Source organism: Lonchura striata, chromosome Z (genome assembly GCF_046129695.1).
Source record: "Lonchura striata isolate bLonStr1 chromosome Z, bLonStr1.mat, whole genome shotgun sequence".
Classification (NCBI taxonomy): domain Eukaryota; kingdom Metazoa; phylum Chordata; class Aves; order Passeriformes; family Estrildidae; genus Lonchura; species Lonchura striata.
In genome coordinates this window covers 17,240,915-17,252,534 of record NC_134642.1, presented here as the reverse complement: position 1 = coordinate 17,252,534, position 11,620 = coordinate 17,240,915, and the positions used below count along the sequence as shown (strand labels likewise).

Below are 11,620 nucleotides of genomic sequence, written 5' to 3'. Positions count from 1 at the left end.
AGGAGCCGCGACAGCTCGCCAGGGCAGAGGGAGGGCAGGGCGCTGCCCGAGGGCCCCGCGGCCGGAGGCGCAGGGGCCGCCCGGCGGGACCCGGCAGCCGCGGCGGCGGGGAAGGGGAGGGGGCTCGGGGCCGGGCCGGCCGTGACTCAGCGCCGGTCGCGGCGCATAAAAGGCGGGCGCCGGCGGGGCTGGGCCGGGCTGGGCGCCGCGGTCGGGGCCTTGTGGCGGCCGTCGGGTCTGCTGCGAACGCGGCCGTGGGACGGGGCCGGGCGATGGGGATGGCCAAGCTGCGAGTGCTGTGCGCCGCCGTGGCGCTGCTGTGCGCGGCGCCGCCGGGGCATCCCGGCGCCGTGCTGCCCGCGGGCGAGGGGGACGGGTACGGGGTGAAGCTGTGCGGCCGCGAGTTCATCCGCGCCGTCATCTTCACCTGCGGCGGGTCCCGCTGGAAGCGGCTCTCCCTGCTGGCGGCGGAGCCCGCGGCCGGTGAGTGTCCCAGGAGCGAGCCCGGGGGCGGGCGGCTGTCGGGGCGCTCCGCTCGCTGCCGAGCCACGGCGGCGCTGCGAGGAGGGATGCAGAGGACGGGAGGGAACGGCGAAGGGCGAGCGCCCCGTCCCGCTCTCGCTTTCCCTCTAGATCCTAGTTGGCATTTCCGAGACTTTTGGAAGGACGCCCTGAGATTCAGGGGGAAAGGGACTGCAGGCGCTGGGGCATTATTTGCCGGGATAATCTGGAAAGTTTTTGGTCAGTTCGGAGGTATCTCCGGCAGAGCTGCCGGCCGCAGAGGAGCTCCTGCTATAAAATCCCATAAAATCACTCTTCTCCCCTTTCTTGGCCGTGGGGGGAGATCCGATGCGCCCTGGGGAGCGCTGGGGAATGCCTGTCGCTATGGCTTCTCTCCCTTCCCAAGGCTCCGTAATTCCTGTCGGCGGAATGAAGCGGGGTTCCTGCCGGGGCTTCCCTCCCGGACGGGAGCCCCGGCGCCGCGCTGCCCGTCAGAGCTCCCGGGATGCGCGGGAGCGCCGCGGGCGTGGGATCCCGCGCGACGTTCCCACTCTCGGATGCTCCTCTGCATCAAAGAGTTGGCACGCTGGGGGGCACGGGCTCTGGCGCGCCTTTGGGCTGTGTTCTCAAGCTGCGGTAAATGTAATAGTAATTTTAAGTTATTAATTTGTGTTGGTACTTTCAATACTGAAAAATAATGTTTTTTAAAAGGACAAAAGTTGGAATTATGGCTAAAACGTGCAATGGAAGAGATTATTTTTTTCTGATTAAGCACACTTTATAACCTAAGACTTCAGGCAGCTAATGAAGCCAGTATTCTGGGTTTTCTGGGAATTTTTGCCACTTTCCCCCCCCGCCCCCAACAGGTTGAGTAAAAGATAAAAGTAACCTTTGTAATTATAACAAATTACTTACATACAGCTTCTGTGGGGATTATGTTCTTGCTTAGCAAATTGTGCTTTCCTTTTTGTTAATAGCAGCTTCTGTTAATAACAGCAGTCACTAAGGAGTCTCCACTGTGCTGCATAATGTCTAACTAGAAGACTTCTCCACCCTAAAGACTATCAAATGGCAGTCACTGTCTAATTACTAAAGTAGCTACATCTACTTTTATTTTTGCACCTACTCAAGGCGGCTGTTCTATCTGAAAATTATGTTCTATATACTAATTAGCCATATTTAAGTAAATACAAATGTTGCTGGATATTCTCACATTCAGCTTTCTGAAACAAAAAATTGACTGTATTAACAGCACTAAGAGGACAAGACAAAAGAAGATATTTTTCTTCACATTAGCTGAAGTAAGCAATGCCATTTGTCTTGCAGAAGCAAAATCAAGAGAAATAGTGTAGGGTGAAAGGAAGTAGGGCTGTATTTTTGAGAACATTTTAGTCAGTGAGATGAAGCATGTCATAAGTAAATTCTGCAAGCCCCTGATATGCCTTGAGAAATGAAAGAAATTAGAGGAAGGCATCAGTTAGAATAGCTATAGAAAAATGCAATCTAGGAATCAGTTTGCATACAATCTTTGCTTATTTAGTCCTTCCTACATTTGTTCTTCACTTGATGCTACTTTGCGTGGCTGTGCACAGGAGAGGAGGGGTCTAATCTAATTCATCCAACACAAGACACGACTCTGTGATGTTTCTGGGTACATGCCTTTACAACAAAATTCTGATTCTGTGGAAAAATTGAGACTTTATCAATAACACTGCAGTTATAACAGGATGCCTTTACTTCAGCTACAGTTGTTTCTGTGTAGTCTGCATGTCAAACAGGAGTTACAGACTTTAAAACATAGATTCTGCTAAAAGTAGACTACAAGTAAGTCGTGGTGTGGAGACTCTCAAGTACTGACAGTTCTCCTACATAGCAGTGTTTCACTTATTACTAACTGAATGGGTTTTGTTGCTATTTCTTAGAACTGTGTAATCCTTTTGATGCTCCTACAGTCTGAATTTAAGAAAAGTCTTCTCTTTAAACCAGATTCTGCACAAACAGCAAGTAACAAACTACTGGGAAGCTTCAACCTGCAGTCAGTTTTGGATCCTGAAGTGGAGCAGCTACAGAGAAGCAGCCCATTTCTTGGATGGGAGACGTTTAAGGACTTGTATAGTTTAAATTACTATAATGAATATGTACCGGTGGCAGGTGACTTAAAAAAACTTGTTCGCCAGGTAGAGGAAGCCGTTCAGAAGGACAGGGGGGGAACAGGAAATGCAAATCCTATGGAATCAAGCAGCTACCTTTGGGCCAGGTATCCCAGAAGAAAACGGGAGTCTCTGGGTTTGGCAGGAATGTGTTGCAAATGGGGCTGTACAAAAGCTGAAATTAGTACTATATGCAGAGTTTAAAATCCTCTCTACACTTATGCATGAAATCAGTGTTTGTTACAGTTTGTTACTACTTGGTTGATTACTTCATGGAGGAAGAAAACTCTTGCTGTATTTTATCTTGTCTATATGTGCCGATCAATATAGCTGGTTTTCTTTAAAAAAAGCCCCAAAACAACAAAACAAACAAAACGTAAATGTAATTGCAATGAGTTTGTTTTGTTGTAGTAACTTCTAATCTATATTTTTTACTAAGTCTTTTCATTTTAATGTTGAGCCTTTACACTTATATTACGAATGTATTATACCTTTGTAACACTTTAAGAACTTCAATATTTCAATAAAATGTAATTATACTAAGTGTTGCCATATTATTGTTCATCTGTCAAAAAAAAAGTGTATATAGACTCATAGAATGGCTTTTGTTGGAAGGCACCTTAAAGATCACCTCATTCCATCCCCCTGACATGGGCTGAGATACCTTCTCGTGGATGAAGTTGTTCAGAGCCCCATCCAACCTTGGCCTTTAATACTGCCAGGGATGGGGCAGCTTCTCTGGGCAACCTGTTCCAGAGTCTCACCTCACAGAAAACAATATCTTCCTCACGACCTAACCTCAATTCCCCCTCTTTTAATTTAAACCCCTTACTTCTACTGCTACTAAGTTACTAATGAAGAGTCCCACCACCTTCCTTGTAACATCCTACAATACTAAAATGGGATTCAAGGTACAAAGCTGTAGAAAAAGAATATTTTGCCAATTGAAATTCCATTTGACACTGACTCAACTTGCTGGTTATTTTGACCACACATTTTACACTTCCTTGTGATTACAGAATTGTTTTTATGCAGTGTTATCTCTATAGAAATTTTACTGCAACACAATACTTGCAGCCTGAGTTTTTTTTTATATTTATGTTCAGGCTTAAATAGTTAGAGTATTAACACTTCAGTTATTCCTTTTTTACTTTACTTGCCCATTTTTTTCCCTACTGCTGCAGAGTGAGAGTGCTGGATGTGCATTGAGTAACTTGTACAGATACTCAGACATCTTTCCGTGTATTCGTAAAGTATGATGGTCTACTCTAATTCAGATGTACTTCTAAGTTGTTAATTGCTACTGTATTTATGAATAGCTGATTTATTCTTTGTAGTTTCTAATCCTTTTGCCTTCCTGCATGTTTTTCTTAACTACAAAAAAATTATATTTCTAGCAATATGGTTCCTAATGTGAGGGTTTTGGTTTTCCTGACCTCTGTGATACTCAAGGTAACTTAACTTTGTAGTGGTAGTTGACTCAGAGTATGCTTCAGAGCTTAGGCTGTGAGGTTGATGCCTTTGGCTTTGTTCTTCAAATTATCTTTTGACAAGTATTCCTTGATTAGACTACAGACTACTCCTCTCTGCAATTATTGCATACTTTTTTTTATTCCTTTTCTTAAGATATTATGGTTATTGCAGCAATTAGGCATCTATCAATTCTTTTAATTTTTTTTAAGGCATGAGTTTAATTTAGTAGAGATTGGGCAGAATGGACATTCCCTATGAATGCTGTCTTCCATGAAAAATAACCATCTCTTCTGTCCTTGTAACAATATTTATAAAGAAATGAGTCATCTTGTTAAACGTCTTAGTTGTAGTGATTCTAAGATGCTTTTTGCCACTCTGAGGAGAAACAGCAACTGTGTGACACTCTGCTATAGTTTTGGGTGGGATTGTTTTTGCAACAGATTAGCTAAATGTCTATAGCTCGGCTTCCGGTCACTTCTCTTCATAGATAGTTTTGGGTTTGGGTTTTTGATTAGGATTTCCTAGAAGATTACAAGAGGAATTCGAGGGGAAGTATTCCTTATTTTTGAGCAGTTTCAAGAATTTTTTGAGTTAAGATTACTTAGTAGTAATGTGAGGAATAAGAGGTAGATAGAATCCCTATAAAAAGCGAAAATATGAAAATTCCATGGAAGAAGAAAGTGAAAATTATCCTTGTATTTGTCTTACTAGAAAACTGTCTTCTGAGCTTTTGAAAATGAATATTGGAGAAGGTGAATGGTTATAATTAGTAAATGGTTATAGCAGACTTGAGTGAAACAAAGATGTAGTTAAAACCTTAAATTTTTGAGTTTAAGACTTGAATGGAACAATCTGGAGTTTAACCTGCTGGGTTAGATGTAAGCCATTGGTAAAACTATAAATAGTGTAAGGGGAAATAGTGTTTGAAAGTGTTTCAGGCTGAGATGAGATTATCAATAGAAAAGTCAGTCTTTAACAGATATAAACAGGCTTTTCTCAGAGGTATGAGTCAACCCAGAGAAAAGATGAAATTTGTGTTTTCACTTGGTTTCTCTAATAGGCCTTGTCATAGTGTGCAACAACTTTGGCAGGCAGGCCATGGCAAAGGCAGATGGCACAGACAAAAATTAAGTCTGTGTTTTAGAGTAAGAAAGTATTTGTGTACATATTACAGTATGCAAAGGGTTTCTTTTCCTTTCCTTTCCTTTCCTTTCCTTTCCTTTCCTTTCCTTTCCTTTCCTTTCCTTTCCTTTCCTTTCCTTTCCTTTCCTTTCCTTTCCTTTCCTTTCCTTTCCTTTCCTTTCCCTTTCCCTTTCCCTTTCCCTTTCCCTTTCCCTTTCCCTTTCCCTTTCCCTTTCCCTTTCCCTTTCCCTTTCCTCTCCCTTTGCTGTGACACTAGACTGCATTTTCTAATTATTTCTTTGCAATGTAGCCAAAGGTGACAATTACGTGTCACTCAATTGGTCTTGAGGATGCCATCTGCCTACTGCTCACATCACTTGGTGTCCAGAGGTACTTTTTTTAAGATGAGAAACAACTTTTTTTATGTAAAATGGATGTCTGACTATTTGGGTAGGGAAAGCAAATATACTTTGAAGCAAGCATATTTTGGAGCAGGCAGCTCAAAATGTAAAATAATGATAGAGTTGGGTATTGATCCATATAGCAGAGCAAAAGGACACTGTCTCTGCTGAAAGCGCCTTTGGGAGTGCTGCCGTATGCATCCAGCAGCATAAACATGAGGACACCAGTTTAAGGGAACACATTCTGCTTACCATCACAACTGTTCAGAAACATACACTTTTTAATGAGGAAAAAATTGAGGGTTTTTTCCAACATTTCTTTCACAGACAAATTAGGTATTGAGGAAAACATTGTTTTAACAACTTGCTGCTTACAGAAATTCCTTACAGTCATGTTGATTAAGTTTTAGTGTACAGGAAGTGTCCAATTTCTGGATAATTTATTAAGATGTGTGAGCCAACTTCTGAAAAGCTATTTTTAGTTCATGAGTAGAATGACATATACCAGCACATTCCCGTACCTGCACTGCCATTTGTGTCTGCATGAGTGTAGCCTGAATGTTTTGGGGAATTTTTTTCACAAGTGTAGTCTGATTCAGGTTTGACTATGACCTCCTAGAATAATGCCCAAAGACATGGGAATAATTCAGGGAAGTATGTAATAATAGGTTTCCCAACTCTGTTCCCTGGTATTTCCTTGTTTTAAATCTGATGGAAAACTCTTAATGCAATTATATAATATGTTGAGTGTGGTATAGCTAGAGCCCAGTACCTCAAGGAGTGATGATATGTAAGAACATAGGTAGAATGGTAAATGTACTACAGAGAACTGTGTAGCAAGTCCCAGACACTTGAAAGACACATGTCCCTCCTAATTCTAGTCCTGTTTGGCAAGTTCTTTATTTTGCCAGTTTTTTAAACAATAGAGGAAAACATCCAGATTCATGAGTTACTGAAGATGTGCTGTCCTTTTTTTTTTTTTTTTTTTCTTTTCTAGCCTCCACTTGCAGGCTGGAAAAACATTGACATTTATTTTTGTCTTCAGGCAGAGCTGGAGACAGATCTGGTGTTAGCACTCTGAGTATTAGGGAGAGTTCCTGAGACTACCATGCTTCCTACTCAGCTGGCAGTAGAGAAATGACTGTAGAAAATTGCAGGTCCTTTCCTACTCAGCAAATGGAACCTGGGTAGATTTGTATCCCACCTCCTGCTCTGAAGTCACTCACCTGTATAAGCAATTAGCTCAAAGAGGGTCCTTTACTAATTTATGCCACATTCCCACCACACATTGAATGAATTCTATTAATCACACAGCTTTCATGTAACTTGGGGACAAACACCTGAGCTTTTGGCTCCTTACCCTGGATTTTAGTTCCGACAGACATACTTGACTGTTAAATTTCTTTGTGCCACCTGCTTTTGTGGTGAGAGCTTGATATTAGATACTGCACTGTAACAGTGTGCTTGTTCCATACTGTTTTCTGACCTGCATAGTCTAGAGAACCAGAACTAATGGGAAGGAAACCAAATTCTCCAGCTTGTGCATCAGATTCTTTTCCTTCATCTAAGTTTTTCCTGCTACCTAAGTTTTTCCTGGAAGTTTTCCACACTAGATTTGAATTTCTGCATGTTCCTCAAGTGCAGTTGATTATCATGTTTTAACCTTAGAGTGATGTATCTCGATGATTTCTCAAGAGCACAGAATGGTTAACACATATGAGTGATGTAGTGTATCTCTCATGTACAGAAAGTTAGATGACAATTAAAACCCACCTGTCAACCTTTGTGCTTTGAAAACGCTTGGGTACTGCCCTTCAAAAATAGGCCAGCCAAACAGCCCACAGTCAGACATGATGCCTTGTCTGAATTACCTTTCCTGGACTGTAGTGTTTGACCTGAGACTCTGCAGGTCTTTCCAGTTTCTGTGAGATCTCAGCCAGCAAGTGATGCATCCTTTCTGGCACTCAGGAATGCCTCAACAGGACCTGTTTTGTCCAAACAAGCCGAAAGCAAAGTGCAATATCAGAATCAGAGGATCCAGTAGGTTTCAGCACTCCTGGTGCTTAATTTATTCATTATTAGTTAAGCACTCAGTGCTTAATTTATTGAAGGTTTTTCCTGTGTCAGCCACCCAGTGTAGTTTGCCTGTGACCATATGCTTCTGCTACTGCAGAAGTCATTGAGCTCAGCAGCAGCTAGTCCTGACACCAAAGGCCACTTTTGGAATGCTTCTCTGTCAGTGTAGTCTTGCATCTTATTGTCCCTGCACCAAGAGATGAGCTGTTTCCCATGTAGCAATACAGTTTTTCCTCCTGACCTTTTTTCATTTGACATCACAGCAGTGGGCTGAAGGCTCCCATGCAGCGCCATGCTGACCACAGCAGCCTTGTGCCCTCTGTGTAGAGCTTTTGAGAGACATACCTTTATTTCAAAAGGCAAGTCAAAATTCCTGTCCTGCTGACACATGGTAGCTGTTGGCCTTGGAACTCCTCAGTAACATGAGCAGCTGGCGTGCTCCATAATGGACTGTGGACAGCTAGGGTGTCTTCCTGGTTTGAGGCATCTGCATCCCACAGATCCTTCCAGCCCTGATTCAAGGAACAGTGTGGGCCAATTTACTTGAACAGCAAGGAACCTTTTCAGAACCTCTTAAGGTTTGTAGCAGTATGGCTGTACTTCGATTGCAGAGAAAATTCTGGTTCTTTTCACATTGTTAGATTTCCTGCATTCCCAACATTCTTCTTAAATCTCTCAGTTCTAGTTCTCTTGGGTTTCTTCCACTCTGAGTGCTGCATGAGAGTGAACTGTGTGTTCATCTCTGTGTATCTAAATTAGAAGACTCAGAAATTGAACCGGCCATAGGAAAAGGGACAGTGTTCTGTATTGTTCCAGTTGTCTAGCAGTCAGTCAGAACTTGTCTGCAGTGTCTTGCAACTGGGTTCATCATGTCCACAGAGGGGTGCAGCTGCCAGTGCTGGGCACGGGAACAAACAGGACAGATCTTTGAGAATCCATTTATTACTCCCAGGGAGGAGGGGCGGGATGGAGAGGAAAAGCCCAGGCAAAAGCAGGGTTGTGGGGTTTTTATAGGGTATTGCAGGGGTGGAGTTAGGGTTTGGGTCAAGGGAAGAGTTACTAGCAATGCAAGAAGGGGCAAATTCCTGTCTGTTAGGAACAGGGGCATGCCACAGTGGCCTGAGGCACAGGGTACCACTCCAGCCATCCAGTGGTGCTGCTATTTGTAAGCACATAGTGCTTGCCTTGGCAGGTTTGGGTGAGTGTGATGTGACGGATCTGCCAGACCCCCCCCTCACCCCCCCATAATTTTGACTATCATCCACCATACCACAGGGGTTTACCTGCTTGATCTGCTGGGCTGCAGCACACATTTCACAGTGTCCTGGCTACAGGGAAAGGGGATGGAGCTTTCAGTGCTGTGTGGGTGTGATGACATGGTTTACTGCATAACACACGCATATCAACGGGGATACGGTTTCAGCAGAAAAAAACAAGAATCAGGAAGAAGGGGAAGTGTGCTACCTTGGCTCTCCCTAGCCAAGAAGGTGTCAGGATCAGCCTGGTGGAATCAGCCCTGCTCCATCACCCCAGTCCCTTCACTGTTCTTTTGAGCCCAGTGGAGTGAACACCCTGGCTCTGGCAGAGTGGAAGCAGCTGTGCAGGGCCCAAAGCTCTAGCTGAGCCAAGCCAAGCCCCACTGGTGCTGGAATTAACCACATGGGACCAAGCCAGGCCTGGGGAACAGCACCAAGCACAGCTGAGTTCAGCAGCCAAAAAAAAAAAAAAAAAAAAAGAAACCAAAGAGAAAAAAATAAATGAGACATGCAACATGGATGAGCTATCTTCCAAGTTTGTTTTGTTCCAGCTCTTAGTTGTTTTCAGTTTTCAGACTGGTGGAAGGAGGGGACATAAAGCTATGGGAGCTTTCTGCATCTTACTGCTTTTGGGCACTAGCTCCGTGAAATGGTTTTTCTTGTTCACAGTGGTGAACACCCTTTTGTGTATTAGGTCTTCCTTGAAAGAGCATCTTTCCCTCCCATTTGACAGAAATCACCTCCAGAGGCTGAGTGTTTCTGTCCTCTTCCCAATCTCCTTGTCATTGCCCAAATTCTGTGACAGGGATCCCAGTTGCTTGTCTTTGCTACCATCTGGTTTCATACCATGTGCAGTCTGAGTGGCCACAGTGCCTTCTCATCTGCTTTCCTCCTCCTCCCTGAGAGTGCTGTCTAGTAATGAGCAGTGTCCAATAAATAACAGCCAGGGTCCAACAAATGGATGTCCCTCAAACACCATTTTATTCAATTTTCTTCTATTGTCTGTATTTTAAGATCTTCAAATTGAATGACTGAACAGAGAGGAAGATATCAAAAATGTTCTGCATGTGTAACAAATGCCAGAACAGAATACTTAAGTTTCAGGCAATCTTGGGTTTTGAACTACTGTACCTGTGGAGATCAATTTGTTTCATTGTAATAAGGGACAATAATAAGATTACAGTTGTGTTAGATGACTTCAATAAAGGTACCTGCCACCTGGTAAAAGACTCAGAAGAAATGGAAATGTGAGGAGAACCAAAAGCTAGATTAAACATGTCAAGAGAAAAAGCCATACTATTGCAGAGTTGTATCAGAACTGCTGTAAATCAGACTACCCAAACAAGAACAGCAAAAAATTCCTGTTTAAGTTCAAAGTACCTGTCTGATCAGTACAAATATTTTAAATATATACAATCAATTTTATCTGGGTGATATCTTGTTGAATGGTGCACAGGGAAAGAAAATTATAATTTTGTTTCACCTCCTCTGTCATACAGCTGAATCATAACACTGACTTCTTAAAAAGAGTGTAAGTGTCCTACAAATGTCATTGTATTAGTGATTTCACTTTGACACTATAATCTTGTCTACTCTTTCACTGAACCTAGACAACTCATTTTAACGTTGGTTTTTCTATCATATAGAACAATTTTTACATAACTTTTAGAAGACTTAATTAAGAAATTGAATATTAACAAATAAATTATTTTAAATAGTTAAATTTATCTCAGTATCTAGCTTAAGGGCATTGCAATACAGCTAAAATTGCAGTAATTTCTCCCCTACAAGAACTTCACTTAGCAATAGTAAGTCTATTATTGAATTTACCTAACAAGAACAATGAACTAATAATAAGCTAAACAATTCCATCAAGAGCAGTTGAAAAAAGCACTATGAAATGTGGATGTTGGATGTGTTTCCTGAGCTAGAGCTGGTCATATTGATGGCCTTTTCAAACTATCAGGTCACTTTTAGGACTGGCGGCTTCTCAAAAATACTGATCTCTAAAGTAAAAAGGTTAACCAACCTTAACATCTAGCCTGCAAACAGCAGCTTTCACACTGGAAGTGTGGCACTTACACAAAAGCTTATGCAGATTCTTACCTCTGGAAGTATCTCTGAAAAGCTCCCAAGTAACATTTAAAGTTGAATTTAAGCTTGACTTCAGTCTTCAAAAAAAAGGACCTGCCATAAGGGTCCCTTCACTCTATTCACTTGTGTGCCAGCAATGTCGGCCAAAGACATTGCTGTATAAAAGAATGTTTTGATAGCGAATGTTTTGACTGTTCCTAAACATAGGAAGTAATTTCCCTAATTTTTGAAGACCAGAATAACAGACTTGCACCTCTTGATGAGAATGAAAGGAAGTGTTTCTTCATATCAAATTAATTTGCTTAGTGAAAACCTTAATTAAAAAAAAGAGATTAAAAGCTCTCAGTCTTATTGTTTAGGTAACACCTTTACTTTGGTACACCTAAGTTTCTTCCAAAGAATAAATGCTTAATATGGCTATTCTAGGAAAGTCAGAAAGTTTTATGTGCTGTGTTCTACCTCATCAAGTGGAACAGCTGCCTTCAACAGTGATTTAAATAACACTAATCAATTTTAGTGTACAAAAGAAAATGTTGGTAGGCATGTA

At 42.3% G+C, this 11,620-nt stretch overlaps 1 protein-coding gene across 1 annotated transcript; it reads left to right on the top strand.

Moving 5' to 3' along the window:
• The first annotated feature begins 272 nt into the window (after positions 1-272).
• LOC110471297 (relaxin-3) lies at positions 273-3,194 on the top strand. Its single transcript, XM_021531845.3, has 2 exons — positions 273-483; positions 2,488-3,194. The coding sequence occupies exons 1-2, from the start codon at positions 273-275 to the stop codon at positions 2,853-2,855; spliced, it is 579 nt and encodes a 192-aa protein (XP_021387520.1). The 3' UTR covers positions 2,856-3,194.
• Positions 3,195-11,620: the final 8,426 nt, after the last annotated feature.

Bases quoted from the DNA above. Each gene is read 5' to 3' on its own strand.
- LOC110471297 (XM_021531845.3), top strand. From the start codon at position 273: ATGGGGATGGCCAAGCTGCGAGTGCTGTGCGCCGCCGTGGCGCTGCTG. The intron at 484-2,487 runs GTGAGTGTCCCA...TCTTTAAACCAG, and splicing joins GGCGGCGGAGCCCGCGGCCG to ATTCTGCACAAACAGCAAGT.